This window comes from Oryctolagus cuniculus, chromosome 1 (assembly GCF_051225735.1).
Source record: "Oryctolagus cuniculus isolate XC-2025 breed Fujian yellow rabbit chromosome 1, ASM5122573v1, whole genome shotgun sequence".
NCBI lineage: Eukaryota > Metazoa > Chordata > Mammalia > Lagomorpha > Leporidae > Oryctolagus > Oryctolagus cuniculus.
The window spans coordinates 202075001-202090827 of record NC_142867.1 but is presented as its reverse complement, the minus strand read 5'-3'; the positions used below and the strand labels follow the sequence as shown (position 1 = coordinate 202090827).

The 15827-nt window shown below is 59.9% G+C and overlaps 2 protein-coding genes across 5 annotated transcripts in view; both read left to right on the top strand.

Annotated features, from left to right (window-relative positions):
- CORO2A (coronin 2A) overlaps positions 1-13401 on the top strand; it is a 54934-nt gene extending 41533 nt beyond the window's left edge. Inside the window, exons 4-12 of the mRNA XM_070054847.2 lie at positions 1242-1391; positions 2836-3015; positions 3715-3831; positions 4873-4977; positions 5511-5607; positions 7558-7670; positions 7921-8011; positions 8910-9172; positions 10993-13401. Of these exons, the coding sequence (XP_069910948.2) occupies positions 1242-1391; positions 2836-3015; positions 3715-3831; positions 4873-4977; positions 5511-5607; positions 7558-7670; positions 7921-8011; positions 8910-9172; positions 10993-11121 (1245 nt within the window). The 3' untranslated portion in view covers positions 11122-13401. The remainder of the gene's footprint in view (positions 1-1241; positions 1392-2835; positions 3016-3714; positions 3832-4872; positions 4978-5510; positions 5608-7557; positions 7671-7920; positions 8012-8909; positions 9173-10992) is intronic.
- Positions 13402-13551: 150 nt separating this feature from the next.
- The window catches only part of TRIM14 (tripartite motif containing 14), a 24468-nt gene continuing 22192 nt past the window's right edge, over positions 13552-15827 (top strand). The window contains exon 1 of one of the 4 annotated variants that reach the window (XR_016224511.1): positions 13552-14341. Coding sequence is in view for 1 of the 4 variants with exons in the window: in XM_002708159.6 (XP_002708205.4) it covers positions 13994-14341 (348 nt within the window). In the remaining 3 variants the exon portion in view is untranslated. Of the gene's footprint in view, positions 14546-15827 lie in introns of all 4 variants that reach the window. The other 3 variants (XM_002708159.6, XM_089318741.1, XM_089318740.1) reach the window with 3 other exon arrangements.

Below are 15827 nucleotides of genomic sequence, written 5' to 3'. Positions count from 1 at the left end.
GCAAGTTGCAACCCTACTGCGGGACCAAAGGAAGCAGCGCTGCTTATCAGGGAGGCAGGCAGAACGTTGTCGCAGGACTTGCGTCCCTTTCCGCAGGGTGGATGTTGGGGAACAGCAGGACCGGCAGTGTCTGCGAGGTGGTCTCGCTGACGGGCTGTCAGGCCCTGGGGCCTGGCCCTGTCTCCAGCGAGTGCAGGATATTAAACTTCTGGCACCTTCTCCCCATCACCTCGGTTCCTTCCCAGAAGCCTCAGGGGCAGGGTTATGGGGGAGGGGGTGGGGTGTCAGTTCTTTCCTGTAAAGTGCTCAGGTCCCCCCACCCCTGCTCCCAGGGCCTGAGGGCAGGGACGAGCTTCTAGCCCTGGGGTTCCTGGTGCTTTCGGGTTGAGCAGGCACCTGCACCTCCCCAAACAGGCCTGGCCAGTAACCGCCCTCGGCAGACCCATCTGTTTGCAGCTCGGGGCCTGCCTTCCTGGTATGAAACCCAAAACGACCAGGAAGTCAATATTTGCTGAGCCGAGAACAAAGCCGTCCAGCCGAGAAGCCTGTGTCTCAGAGAAGCGGAGCCGGGCCGGAGGACCCGGCAGGACAGCCCGGAAGGCCCGCGGGCACCGCCCCTGGCTCCAGCGCCCGCTGCCTCGTCCACGTCTGCCTCCGTGGCAGGGCGCTCGCTCCGCTAGCGCCCCCTGCCGTCCGTCCCTGGCCCGGCCCCCTGGCTTCCAGCCTGTCCTCTTCCGGGCCATCCAGGGCGCCCTGCGGAGCAGGAAGATGGCCCTGTCCCGTGCTGCTCCAGAGCCTGCGCTGGCTCCCAGGTGCCCTGAGGGCCAGCCTGGTGCTGCCTTGCTCGTCCTGACCCTGAGCTTCCGCCCTGGGCCTTGAGAGCGAGGTGGGGGCGGAGCCCTGGCCCCGGAGGGCTGGGCTGAGCTGGAAGGCAGCTTCGCTGTGGCATCCAGCGTGGGGACACGCCTGCGCCCATCCACCTGCCCAACATGTCCAACCGTCCAGGTGGCCAAGCATCCCCAGGGGCGGGTTGGGGGGTGTGGGCTCGTCTCTGCTCAGCTGGAGGACTGTGGCGAAGCCCGTTCCTCCGGGGCGCCCAGCTGTCCTTGACCCGTGGAGAGATGGATTTGGAGACTTTGCCCACTGCCTCTGCCGAGCACTGCCGGGTCCGTGGCTTGGGGTGGAGAAGGCAGGGAGGCGGCCCCGACTGACCCTCCCGTGGGCCGTGTCTCCCCTGCCAGATCAAGATCTGGGCCATCCCCAAACAGCTGCTGTCCAAGAACCTCACGGCCTACAGGAAGGAGCTGATGGGCCACGCGCGCAGGGTGGGCCTGGTGGAGTGGCACCCCACGGCCGCCAACATCCTCTTCAGCTCCGGCTACGACTACAAGGTGAGCAGCCTGCGTGGCCCTCTCCAGGGCTGCCTTTACAGCTGTCACCATTCTAGAGACAGAAACCCTACCTGGAGCTGAGCTCTTGGGGGAGATCGGCGCCCCCTACAGGCTCCAGAGAGAATATTCCTTTTTTTTTTTTTTTAAGTATTTATTCATTTATTTGAAAGCAGACTTAGAGAGAGAATCTTCCATCTGCTAGCTCACTCCCAGATGGTTGCAACGGCCAGAGCTTGGCCAGGCCAAAGCCAGGAGCCAGGCGCTCCATCCAGGTCTCCCAAGTTTTGGGTGGCAGGGACCCAAGGCCTTGGGCCATCTCCCACTGCCTTCCCAGGAGCATTAGCAGAGAGCCAGGTCGGAAACGAAGCAGCCGGGACTCGAACCCATGCTCGTGTGGGATCAGGGTGCAGGCGGTGGCTTAGCCTGCTGCACCACGACGCCAGCCCTGGGCGGACCTTCCTGCCCTGTCCGGGGTCTGGTGGCTCCAGGTGCGCTTCACTCTGTCACTTAGCAGTGTCACTCCAAGCTCTGTGCTCCCACAGCCTCTCCCCGTGCGCCCGCAGGTCCTCTCCTAACCCGTTGTGACTGCACCTGAGCTAACGCCATCTGCAAGAGCCTCTTTCCACCCGGGCTCACATCTCGCATTCTGAGTTGGGGGGTGGGGGGTTGGGTTTGGGGAGACGCTGTTGAAGCCGTCACATCCTGCCAGAAGGGAATGGACCAGGCCTGCCAGGGCATCTGCCCTCTGCCCTGCTGGCTGCCGGGGGGACTGTGGGCCCCACGGCTGGGGGAAGTCCTGGCACAGGAGAGCTGCATTCCTCCCACTCCGCCTCCGGTTTGCGGGATGACCCGAAAAGTCCCTTGCCTCCTCCAGGCCTCGGTTTCCCAACCTGAAGACAAATAGGATTTCAGACTCTGCCCTTCTGACCCCGCAGCAGTTTGCAGAAGCAGCCGTGATGAGGAGAGGGTTGCTGGACCTCGGGGCCAGAAGTGCTCTTTCTCCTGGTTCTGCAGGGTGGGTCTGTGGGGCTCCCCGGCAAAGCTGTGTGCATTATTCCACACCCGCCTCCAGGGGGCGCTCTTCACACGGCCGCGAGTGTACAGTCTGTGTCACCACCCCAGGCAGTCCTGTTTGTCCATGCCAGGTGGGACCTGCTGCTTGTGACTGTTTGAAATCCTGGCATTAGCTGATCCCTTGGGGTCTTCCCAGCGTGATGTTCCGTTGCAGGAAGGCAGATGGTGTTTTGCTTTCGAGGCTAAATGGCCCTGCTCCCGGCTTCCCCCTCCCGCCATGCTTGGCCTCAGCCTGAAGATCCGCCCTCTGACCTGAGGCTTCCCAGCCAGGCTGCCAGCTGCAGCTCCCCTCCCAGGAATACTGTGTCTCACGGCAGGGTGCTGGGGCGGGGGTGGCCCTGTGCTCAGGGGCCCGCGCTGTGCCGCGCAGGTGATGGTCTGGAACCTGGACACGAAGGAGGCAGTACTCAGGAACCCCGTGCAGACGATCACTTGCCACCAGGACGTCATCCTCTCCATGTCCTTCAACACCAACGGCAGCCTGCTGGCCACCGCCTGCAAAGACCGAAAGATTCGGGTGCTCGACCCCCGAGTGGGGACCGTCCTCCAGGCGAGTGCTGGGCCCCAGGGGGCCACGGGGCTCCCGAGAGCAGGGCAGTGAAGCCGCCAGCAGCCGCGCCCAGGCTTTAGGGGCGTAGGCTGCACCCCCAACCCCCACCCAAGCCTGTCCCATTAGCACCACTGGGAGATAGGGTTTGCCGGCTCCATTTTTCAGATGACAAAACTGAGGCCAAAGAGAGATGAAGGGACCACACTGAGAGCTGGCATTTGAATCGGATCTGACTCCAGAGCTGGTCAGTGTGCCTCAGCGCTGTCCCTGGCCGGCGTCAGGAGACCTGAGGGCGCACTGGTTGTCAGCCGTGTAACCTCGGGCAGGCAGCTGCTGCTCTCTGAGCCCCTTCCTCCTTGTCTGCAGCCATGGGCTGACATCCTGCCTCTTAGGTGACTAACTGCACCAACCCATGTGGCAGTGGCCACCCTGCTGTCACTGGGAGTGCGGAGCTGGGCAGGGGTTTGTCTGTGACTTTGCTCAGAAAAAGAATTGCACCGATAGCAAGAAGGGATCCGGGAAGACTTCCTAGAGGTGGTGGCCCTGGGAAGATTCCCCAGCAGAGTTGGGGTGAGGAAGGAGGAAGGCCTTGTCCAGGTGGGACAACAACATCAGCAAAGCAGGGAGGCCAGAACCACCTGCTGCCATGGGGGTCCCCTCCCAGCATCTCCCCGACGCTGACCGCACCTGTCCCTGCAGGAAGCCAACTACAAGGGGCACCGAGCCAACAAGGTGCTATTCCTGGGCAACCTGAAGAAGCTGCTGTCCACAGGCACGTCCCGATGGAACAACCGGCAGATGGCCCTGTGGGACCAGGTGGGTGTCACAGGCACTCTGCTGCCCCCGCCCCACACCTTCCAGCAGGCTGCTGGCCCCATTCGTCCACTCACTTCTCACGCACCTGCATGGTGTGGGCCGCCGTGAGCTGGGGGCCGGGGATGGTTAGCAGGGAGAGCTCGCAGCCCACGGGGCAAGCCCAGGCCTCATGCATCTTGTCACGCGACAAGGGAGGTGGGTCAGGCCCCGGGAGAGGCACGGAGCCTGGGACCTGGACCAGGGGAAGTGACCCAGAGGCAGCACTGCAGCACAGGTTTGGGGGTGAAAACTCAGTGGGTGTGGGCACGGGGGGCGTGTGGGGGGCAGAGGGGAGGCCGGGCCAGCAGTGTTGCTGGAAGGAGCACTTGACAGGAGTCCCAGACACTCACGTTCCCCTGCTTCATCTGTAAGATAAATGTCAGCTAAACACAGGCTAGGGTGGGGGGGAGCGGAATGCGATCCGATGCTCCAAAGGGGTTTGTTGAGCGCCGGCAGGTAGGGAACCTGGCCTCACGGTGCCTTTGAAACGGCGTCTCCACCAGGGGGCAGCCTACTGTTGGACCTCGCAGCTAAGGCGATGCTTGGGAGGCCACATCCGGTGTCTGAGTGCCTGCGTTCATTCCTGCTGATATGCACGCTGGGAGGCAGCGGCTGATGGCTCAAGTCCTTGAGTCCTTGCCGCCCACCTGGGAGCCCTGGGTTCAATTCCGGGCTCCTAGTTTTCAGCGTGGTCCAGCCCCAGCTGTCGTGGCCGTCTGGGGAGTGAACCAGCAGATGGGAGATCTCGCTGTCTCTGCCTTTCAAATAAAGAAAAACACTAAAAAAAAAAAAAAAAAAAAAAAAAAAGCAGAACCAGAGACATCTTCCCCACAAGAAGGGTCTCCCTCTCGCTTGCTCTCACACGCACACACACACATGCACACATGCATACACACGCACATGAACACACACAGAGCCCTGCGGCAGGAACTCCTGTCTCCGAGGGCACCCCCGGGGCCCCTGGAGCGACTCATGGCCTTCCTGATCTCCCTCCCCTTGCAGGACGACCTCTCTGTGCCTCTCACGGAGGAGGACCTGGACGGCTCCTCGGGAGTGCTGTTCCCCTTCTACGATGCCGACACCAACATGCTCTACGTGGTGGGGAAGGTGGGTGGCTGCCTAGAGCCCTCGGGCGGGAGGCAGAACGCTCCAGGGCCTGCCCTCAGGGGTGGGCAAGCCTGCCGGCCACTCATCCCCCACCTGCTTGCTCCCCATCTCTGGGTGCAGCTGGGGAGGGGCAGTGGGTGCTTGGGGCAGAGTGGGTCTACACTGGGTAGGACTCCTCCTGGTCCTGACCCACTCCTGCCAGGAACGGCACCCAACGTCATCATGACTGCCAGGAGTGTCCCCAGGGTCAGACCCACTGGTTCTGAGCTGTGTGAGCGGCTCTGGGACTGGGGCCTGTACTGCCAGGGCCTCTGCCTCGCAGGAATGAGGGTGGGCTTTGGGTCACGGTTGGGAGCTGAGCGTTAAACTGAGGACCCCTTCAGCTGCCGCAGTCCCTGGTGTCCCCTGTGCGAAGAGTCTTTGCCAGTGGTTTGCTCTGTGAAAGCCAGGTTTTTGCTGCGTGGCAGTGGGGGCGTGGGGAGGGGACTGCTGGCTGGGGCCCCACCTCTGAACCCCACCCTCCTCCTCCTCAGGGAGACGGGAACATCCGCTACTATGAGGTGAGCGCCGAGAAGCCTCACCTGAGCTACCTGACTGAGTACCGCTCCTATAACCCGCAGAAGGGGATCGGTGAGCACCGGGCCCGGGCACGGGGTGGCCCAGCGTGGCACAGCTGCAGTCTGGCAATGCCCAGCTCCTTCTTAACTGTGTTTCAGAATTTAGAAAGACCCAACATTGTGTTCCCTAAAATAAACCCACCCTAAACATAAAAGGACACAAAGTAACCAGCTGGAGAAAGATATACCAGGCTAACACAAATTGAAAGAAAGCTGCAGGGCCAAGCCTTTCAGCCTAGCCATTAAGGCACCTGCCCCACATCGGAGTGCCTGGATTCTCAGCTCCAGCGCCTGACTCATTTCCTGCCAGGGCAGGCCTAGGGAGGCAGCAGTGATGACTTGGGTAAGTGGGTTCTAGTGCTCACAGAGGAGACTCAAACTGAGTTTCCAACTTCCAGCCCAGCCCCAGCCATTGTAGATATTTGAGGAATGAACCAGCAGATGAGAGGTTTCTGGCTGTCTGCCTCTCTAATGATTTTAGGAGAAGGAAGCTGGAATAGCTGTTGGAGGGTACTTCAAAAACTTCAAGGAAAATGGAATCGTTTAGGAGCAGGTGTTGTGGTGCAGAGGTTAAGCCGCTGCTTAGGGTGCCTGCATGCCATATCCGAGTGCTGGTTTGAGTCCCAGCTGCTCTGCTTCCAATCCAGCTTCTTGCTAATGCATCCCGGAAGGCAGCAGAAGATGGCCCAGTGCTTGGGTTCTTCTCACTCATGTGAGAGACCTGGGTGAAACCCCTGGCTCCTGGCTTCAGCTGTTGCAGACACCTGTGGAGTGAATCCGCACATGGAGAGCTTCTCTCTTTTCTCTCTCTCGCTCGCTGTCACTCTGCCTTCCAAGTAGATGAAAAATACATAAACATTTTATTAAAAGATGACTTTAGTTTGGTGCAAGACAATTCCAAATCCATGCATAGTGTTCTCATAATGCGCCTTCCCCATGAACTTTTTTTTAAATGATTTATTTATTTATTTGAAAGTTACACAGAGAGAAGGGGAGGCAGAGAGAGAGGTCTTCCATCCACTGGTTCACTCCCTTATTGGCCCCAATGGCTGGAGCTGGGCCAATCCAAAGCCAAGAGCCAGGAGCATCTTCTGGGTCTCCCACGTGGGTGCAGGGGCCCAAGGACTTGGGCCATCTTCCACTGCTTTCCCAGGCCATAGCAGAGAGTTGGATTGGAAGTAGAGCAGCCGGGACTTGAACTGGCACCTACATGGGATGCTGGCGCTGCAGGCGGCAGCTTTACCCACTATGCCACAGCGCTGTCCCCTCCATGAACTTTTTAACAACCTGGTGTTAGAACACGGGTGCCGTGAGAATAGACAGGAGACTTGAACCAAGCAATCTGCTTGTAAAAGCCAGGCTGAGATCACGTGTGTAAGGCTGTCACAAAACATATCAAACACCGGAGTAAGGGAAAGGGGTTCTTGGTGGGGGAAACCCAACAGACCAGAGGGAAGGGGCGAAGAAAGAGAGGAGGAGAGCATAAGAGAGAGAGATCAAGAGACAGAGAGAGAGCCACGTGTTCAGGAACAGGTCCTCTTAAAGCTTTGCCAGGGGACAGGCAGGAAGCAGGAGCAGCGAATCCGATTAGGATGGGGGTGGAGATGACACCGGTGGTTGGGCCTTGTGGTCACCTGGCTTCCAGCAATGGCGGCGGGCGCCAGAGCCTAGGATGGTGTCGGGGCAGACATCGCGCCACAGGTAAGACTGCGCCATTCCACCAGCAACGTGACTCCTCGAGGGTGGAGACACAGTGGGAGTGTTTGAACTCCACTTCCCTGGCACAGGGCCCAGCCCAACCTAGGGGTTTGCTCCTAAGCCGTCTGCCGAGGGGACACGGAGGGAGCAGCGTGGACTCTGTTCACGGCCAGGTTCACCGCCTGACTCTGCCCTCGCGTGGGGGTCCCTGTGGCCTGCAGTCTCACGGGAACCTCTCAGCACCCCCTTTGGCGTCTACCCACAGGTGTCATGCCAAAGAGAGGTCTCGACGTGTCCGCCTGCGAGATCTTCCGCTTCTACAAGCTGATCACAACCAAGAGCCTCATTGAGCCCGTGTCCATGATTGTGCCTCGGCGGGTAAGGCCCGTGGGGACCCCCGTCCTGGGGAGCACAGGCCCGGGGCACTGCTCCAGGGGAAGGCCTTTGTTGAGGTCAGTGTGATGTCACAGGTGGGTGCGGCCCTGCCTGTGTGGCTCGGGTAAGCGGCCTTGCTGTGTGGCCCCGGTCTGCTCAGTCCCACAGGGAATGGAGAGGGCCTAAGCGGCCGGCTGCCTCCCCCGTGGGCAGCCCGCCCCCGGCCCCCTCACCAGCTGCATTTCTCCTGCAGTCAGAGTCCTACCAAGAGGACATCTACCCACCGACGGCAGGGGCCCAGCCCTCGCTGACGGCCCAGGAGTGGCTCAGCGGGATGGACAAAGGTGAGCCTGGCAGGGAAGAGGCCTCGGGCGAGCAAATGGCAGGAACATGGGCTGCCCAGGGGCTGAGGGGGTCAGCGCGTATTTGATCCCCCCGGGGGCCTTGGCAGTCAGTCCCCACTGGCCAGGGTGGTCACCTACTGGCCTTGACCCGAGGGATCCAGGAAACCCTCTCAGGTCGGAGAGTGGCCCATGCACATGTCGCTCTACAGGGGCTCCCCAGCCTGAAATAAGAGACTCCACGGGGCCCTTGTCCATCCCCACCCCACTGCAATGATGACCCTTCCCCCCCCAAGAGACCCTAGGCAGCCACCCCCACCACCTGCAGGATTCGCTGTCCCTCTCCTGTCTGTGAGCCCAGAGTTAGGGTCACAATGTGTGCTGTCCTCCCCAGGCCCCAGCAGCCCCCCTTCCACTCCAGGGGACCTCCTGGTGGACTGGACCAGTGCCAAGCCCCAGTCTCGTGTCACCATAGACAGATCCGGCCCCCTCCCTGGGCCAGTTTCCTTGTCTGTCTGTATCCCTAATGTCTGCTTCTTCCGGGGGTGTGGCGGGCAAGGGTGCTTGGAAGAACTGATGAACCTGACAGTGGCAGAGTAGTGGGGGGGGGGCTGTCCTTACAAAGCCAGGACCCTTGAGGAGTCCGCAGTGTTTGGCACCGCTCCAGAGCACATTCCCTGCTGTTTCCACCAACCAAGCTTCACGTAGAGGGTGACACCAGGCATTTCATTCCGAATGCCCCATCCGGGCGTTTGTGCCTGGCTGCAGGTGGCTGTGTCTGTGCGCGTGCGTGTGCCTTTGTGGTTCTCCACGTGTCCTTGTGTGCCTGCCCGGGTTGTGTCCCAGCGTGCATCTGCTCGTGGCTGCTCAGTCCTCTCACCGCCCTTTGCTTCCTCCTCAGGGCCAGTCCTGGTGTCCCTTAGGCCTGGTTCCCAGGTTCTGAGTCCCCGGCCGCTGCCTCCAGAGAGATCCCTGTCCAACTCTATGGGCCTGGCCCTGGACCAGCCAGACAAGCCGACCGCAGAGGATGGCCGGAGGTCCTTCTCCCTATGGGAGGAGAAGGGGCCCCGGTGGGCAGCAGAACACAGGCTGGAGGAGAAGAAATCCTGGCTGACGAATGGCTTTGACATTTTCGAATGCCCCCCACCAAAGACAGAGAACGAGGTGTGAACGAGGGTGGGGAGCTGGGGCGGGGGCGGGTCCCCACTGCCCTCCACCTGCAGGACAAGACCAAGGAGGAGGGAGGGGAAATTCGGGATGAGAAGTGTAGCCAGGCCCTGTGGCTTAACTCGTTCTTTTTAAAAATTAATCCACTTTCAGATGATAATTACTTTGTATTTCTTTTAATATGTATTCATTTGAAAGGCAGAGTTACAGAAAGAGAGGGAAATTCTTTTTTTAATTAATTTATTGATTTGAAAGAGTTACACAGAGAGAGGAGAGGCAGAGAGAGAGAGACAGAGGTCTTCCATCTGCTGGTTCACTCTCCAATTGGCCGCAACGGCCACAGCTGGGTCAGTCTGAAGCCAGGAACCAGGAGCTTCATGTGGGTCTCCCATGTGGGTGCAGGGCCAAGCACTTGGGCCATCACCTGCACTGCTTTCCCAGGCCCATTAGTAGGGAGCCGGATCAGAAGCAAAACAGCCAGGACTTGAACTTGTGCTCTGATGAGAGATGCTGGCGCCTTAATTCACTTTCTTAATTCACTCAATGAACAGGCAGGGAACACCCTCGAATGCCAGAATCGCAGCTATACACACAGAAAAAAAAAAAAAAAAAAAAAAAGATCCGCTCGGGACACGTGCATTCCCTCTAAGTGTGCTGTCCAACTCGGTCTCAAGTTCTGATTCCTGCTTCTTGCTAATGTACCTGGGAGGCACTTGGGTCCCCGCCACCCACCTGGGAGATCTGGACTCCGGACTCTGGCCTGGCCCAGCCCCAGCTTTTTCAGGTGTTTGGGGAGTGAATCAGTAGATGGGAAAGTTCCCCCTCTCTCTGTCTCCACTGGTTCACTCCCCAAATGGCTGCAATGGCTGGAGCTGGGCCAATCTGAAGCCAGGTGCCTGAAGCTTCTTTCAGGTCTCCCACATGGGTGTAGGGGCCCAAGGACTTGGGCCATCTTCCACTGCTTTTCCAGGCCACAGCAGAGAGCTGGATCGGAAGTGGAACAGCCAGGTCTTGAACTGGCACCCATATGAGATGCCGGCACTGCAGGTGGTAGCTTTACCCGCTGCGCCACAGCACCAGCCCCCAAGTGGATCTTAAGCACTGGGCCAGGTGCCTGCCCCCCAAATCAATATTCAAGTACCTACTGAGCACCAGGTTGTGGCACTGTGATACAGCATGTCACCAAACTCAGCAGCCCTGGATGTCAGGTTGTGGCAGCTAAAAGCACAGGCTGGCATCTCACGAGGATTATTCTGCTGTGGCTCTGCCCAACACCAGCTATAGGGCTGAACACCCTATATAGGGCCCCGACACCCTGCGGGGCTGAACGCTGCTGGGTTTCAATTTCTGTGGTGGTCACGTGGGGGCACTCACACTGCCACCCTCACAGCTGTCCCATGAGCCACCCTGGGGGGGATAATGAAAGACTCCCAGCGCCTGATGGCCATCCTGTTACTGTAACCTTGAGGGTAGTTATTTCGGCAAAAGAAATGGACCGTTTGGGACGGTGAGTGACTTGGCCAACACCACCCAGGTTAGTGGTGGTGAAACGGGCACCTACAGGCTTCAGGGCCAGGTGTCCTTTCCTGCAACCCCGGAGGGATTTATAGAAGCAAAGTATGCATCTAGAACATTCTGGAACGTTCGAGTCCTGAATTTCGTGTCTTGGTAAAAAGCATTTTCCAAAAGATCTGTGCGGTCACTGCCCACCAGGCGGCGGCCACGTTAACCACCCCATCCTTGGGCCCCAGACGGGGGTCTGGGGTCTCAGCCATCCTGCGTGTGCACTCGGCTGACCCCGCCCTCTGCTCCCCCAGCTGTTGCAGATGTTCTACCGGCAACAGGAGGAGATCCGGAGGCTGAGGGAGCTGGTGACCCAGCGAGAGGTCCAAGCCAAGCAGCTGGAGCTGGAGATCAAGAACTTGCGGATGAGCTCCGAGCAGTGAGCGAAGGAGACCTCCGTCCTCCTCGCCCTCAGGGACACCTCTCAGCCCGTGGGGAGGCCCAGAACCACACTGCAAGTCCCCCGAGGACAGCCACTATTTCTATATTTTTTACCAGAAGACAAGACTCTCTCGGTCACTGAAAGATTGCGGTGGGACCCGGGGCCGTCTTTCTATTTGCCTTCTCACAGCAAGTTTCTGAATTGACTTTGTTTTTAGAGGATGCCTTTGCCTCCTGCTGAGTTCTGTTTGGAAGGTGAGCTAGAACGCCTCCTGGGGCAGGAGCTGCGTAGGCAGTGAGAGCCGCGGGACCCAGGAGGCTGTCCTGCCCGTGGCAGTCCCGCTGCGGGCGTCTCCCACTGCCCACCCGGTTCCACCGTGGCCCCTGCTTCTCTCTGTTGCATGCGTTGAGCTGCTATGGAATCCGTAATCCTGCACCTAGATTTGTTTTTTTTTTCAAAGATGGAAAACCAGTGATCTGGCCCAATGCCCTCGTTTTTACAGGTGGGGAAACTGAGGCCCAGAGAGAGTTGAGTGAGGTTTGTTTCTGGGAGAGCTGGCCTCAGCTCCTGCTTTCCCGGGTCTGGGTGTCTGATGCAGCCCTTGGCTCACAGTACCAGCATCCGCTGGTACTGCCCTTAGCTTGCGCAGTGAGTCCTTCCCTCTGTGGGACCTGCCACGCGTGATGCTGGTCTCAGGAGAACCACGTGTGGGGTGATGTCAGGAGTTTGCAGGGAGTTTGCAAAGGGGCCGCGGGGGTTCAGCCCAGTCCCACAGCACAGCCAGGAGAGCCACACCTTCCTTTCCCGCCACAACCAGCCAGTAGTGGGAGACTGCTGAGGGCCACCACCGGGGCCCTCGGGGGCATGGCCGGCTGCCGGCATGTTGTGAGCATTCAATCCAGGCTCACGAAGGAGGTAGAGGGCCCCCAGCCCTGGATGCCACGCACCTGCAGTCCCCCAGAGAGGTGGGATGGCAGAGGCCAGGCCATCAGCCCAGCGGGCCCCGAAGTTTCTCTGCGGGCCTCCGTGGGGATCAGCTCGGAACTTCTCACCGCCCACAGAGCCAGAGCCCAGCAGAGGAGCGAAGGGAGGGGCAGGCGACCCCGGAGCTCAGGCAGGGGCTGCAGGAGGCCCAGCCTGGGCGGGTTCATTAGTATCCTCCTGGGAACGTTCAGGACCTGAGGGGATGGCTGAGCCCCAGCGCAGATCAGCTGAGGCTGGGGCCTGGCCTTGCCTGTGTGGTTCTGCAGTGCTGGGGGAGGGGGACCCTGGGACTGGTCCTCTCTGCCCGTTTGCACTAAAGATGAGGAAGCCGGTGCCGCCCAAGAGGAGCTGGGACTCAGAGCCAAATCCTCTTCAGTCCTGGCTGGCACCGCCTACAAAGTCGAGCAGAGGTGTTGTGCCAAGCCCTCCCCCACACCAAGATCTCCGGAGCCCCAGCTGCAGCACGAGGCAGCCCTGTGCTTCCCTCCCCCAGCCAAGGCTGACTCCCCTGGGATGCCTGCACGCCTGAAGCCCATGGTCCTTGTCGCGTTCCCAGCTTACCCTGGCGTGAAGCCCCGGCCAGGCTTGCCTTAGCATGCTCCCTGGGGCAGAGGCCAAAGTCCAGGCACCATCAGGGCAGCGGGTGGCCGCCCCCAGCACTGCAGTGTTCAGGACGCACCTGCTGCTCCCACACAGGGCGGGCAACGCCGCCATCCACAGTCCCCAGGGTCACAGGGAGGACCCACTTCCTCCAGCTCTCCGCTCCCTGTGGGACCCCCTCCTCGCCTTTCAAAACAAGACGCAGGCATCAGAGAACAAACCCTTTTTTTTTTATTACATGTAGGATAAATTATTTAAATTATTTCACAGCAAGGGAGAGGGATAGGTAATTTTTATCAGCTATTTTTTAAGGCATCTTTTTTTTTAAGGTTAATGTTTTTGTCTATGTTCTTGCGCCGATGAAGTGGGACTTGGCCGGCATTCAGCGGGCGAGGCGGGCACTCAGCCCCTCACTCCACACCCGCCAGTGCCCTTGCTGTAGACTCAGGAACTGCCGGAGGATGACGTCAGCGCCTGGAGATGCGCTTGGGCCGGCTCCACCTTAGCTGCATACTAATTGTACTTCCTGGGACAAAACTTGAGATTGTGTCATAAAAGGGAAAACAGGAAGTCAGAAACCGATCTGTCTTTTAATATGAAACCGTGCCTGAAAGTTTGGATGATTGCTTTAATGTTTCTGAAATTCCTTGTACCTTTGTAAAAAAAATTATAATAATAATAAAGACATGGAACTAAATAGATGTGGAATTGTGCAATGGAAAGAATGTAACAAGATAATAAACCTCTGGCTAGACGTTTTAACACATAAAGCTTTCCTTGATTTGTTCCCCAAAGGTGTACCAATTAGGCACCTACTGTTTGGATCAGACACCCCAGGCTGAGAAACAGGTAGGGCAGGTGGGGGCCCAGCCCTCTGCAGAGTTCGCATGGTTGAGAGAATGGGAAAGGTCGGGGACAAATGTACACAGTGCTCTGAGAAGCTTGGAAGACAAAACCTGTGGCCCTGAGTAGGGCAAAAGGGCATTTGGGAACCAGAAAGTGTGTCCCAAGCTGAAAGACTCCTGTCTGGAAACAATGGGTGGGGCATAGACAAGTCAGGGCGCCAATGGACCTTGTAAGGGGAGCTTGGCTTCGGCTTGGGGCTCCCAGGGGCTTTCCTAAAATTCCAGCAGAAAGGATGAGAGGGGAAGGGGAATGGGAGCCGTCTGCGCTGGAAACTCAACTGGCCGTTCCCTTAGGAGCGCATCCCCGCTCCTGCCGATGCCACCTGCAAGCCAGCACCGGTGGGAGGCGCACCCCTGCTGGCCGAGGACTCTGCACTGGGCCGGATGGTGCGCCCTGCAGCGGGGCAGCGGGGCAGCGGGGCAGCGGGGGTGGGGGAGCCGCCCTGCCCACCCCCAGGTTTCGATTCCCCGCGGAGCCCCGCCCCGCACTGCGGAAGTCCGGAGGCGCTATTGCGGATGGCTGGCCCCGCGGCGCAGAGCGGGACCCCCGGGGGACAGGGCCCCGCCGAGCTCGAGGGAGCGCATGGCTGGCGCTGCCCCGAGCACAGCGACCGCGTGGCCGAGCTCTTCTGCCGCCGCTGCCGCCGCTGCGTGTGCGCGCTCTGCCCGGTGCTGGGCGCGCACCGCGGCCACCCGGTGGGCCTGGCGCGGGAGGAGGCGGAGCACGTACAGGTGCGGAGCGGAGCGCGCGGGCCGGGGCGGGTGGGCTCGGCGTTACGGCGGCCAGGTAACGGCCTGCTCCGCCCGTTAACGCGGTTGGGCAACCGAAAGTCGCCGAGCAGTCGCTCAGACGGCAGCCCTGCTGTTGAGAAGGGAAGACCGGGGTCCCAGGCAGGGGCAGAGATGAGTCCGGGCATCGGTTAGGCTTCAGAGAAGGTGGGTTTGGGAGTAGTCCGCCGCGCCCAGATGGGCACCCGCTGCGGGCTCGCCGCCTGGCCCTCCGTTAGCCGCGGCAGAAGGAGCCTTCCCCTAGGCAATGGGCAGGGTGCTGCGCAGGTCACCGGAAGAGGCTGTGAGTTGAGGGCTGCCCTGCGGGGAGCAGCCTGGCCTGGAGGCCAGCTGCACCCACTGCTTCTCCCTTGCCCTTAGCACTCCACCCGACACAGCCCGAGAGCCATTTCCAGCTAGCAGAAGGCCGTGGAGGTCGGCCTTGAATTCTCAGCTTGGCCCTCACTCCTATGCAATCCTGCGGGGGGCCCTGGGCTGGCGGCCCCACCGCCCGGCCGGCCTGTGCTCTGCTCAAATCCCCCTCTCACTCCGGGCTCCTGAGGCGTTGGCTAGGCAGGCCCTGCCTGCTTGGCTCTGCCCATGGTGGATCGGTCTGCCACTCCCAGCTCCGGGAAGTCTTCTGGGATGAACTGGGCAGTGCATGGCACCGCCATGCTGCACGGCCTTGGAACTCCAGGGTGACAGTTGGTCCGCAGGGAGCAGCTGGAGTCCTGAAAAGAAAAAAAGCAAAGCCTGTTGTAGAGTTCGTTAATGGGACTGTTTTCCCATTTGGTAACCGGCGTCTCAAACCCTTGAGACGGTCACTCCCGGACAGTCACCTGCCCTGTGCTGGGCCCTGAGCTCTGGAGCTCCCTCTCTCTTCTACTTGTCGGGTCCCTGCGAGTTGAACCCGCTGTGCCCCCAGGGTGCAGCCTCATCTTCATTGTGGCCTTCCTCAGGGTGCACCCACTACCTATGACACTCCAGTATCCACACACAGCCCACTTAGCCCTCATCCATTCCTTCGTCGGGTGTAGCTTGGACAATGAGCCAAGTCGTGGATCAGATCCTTTTCCCATCCACAGGCGTTCCCTGGTGGGGTAGGGGGAGAACTGACAGTGCCCGTAGGCAGTGGCCAGTGGGAGCCAGAAAGCAAACAAAACAGGCCAGGAAGCCGAAGAAGACTTCCTGGAGGAGGTGCATTGGCCGTGGCCCTGCCGGGTGAGCAGGGCTTCAGCAGGTGCCAGGCAGGACAGGAGAAGCACCTGGGGCTGGATGCTCGGCCGCTCGGAGGATGGGGGCGTTCTGGGGACATGATGGACAGCAGCGGGATTTGAAGGCTTGGGAATCACAATGGGTTAAAGCAGCCAAGGCCGTGGCTTACCCCTGGGTCATGGCCATCCCCTGCCCGCCCCTCAGCCCTCACCACTCCATCCCTTGCCTGGAACAC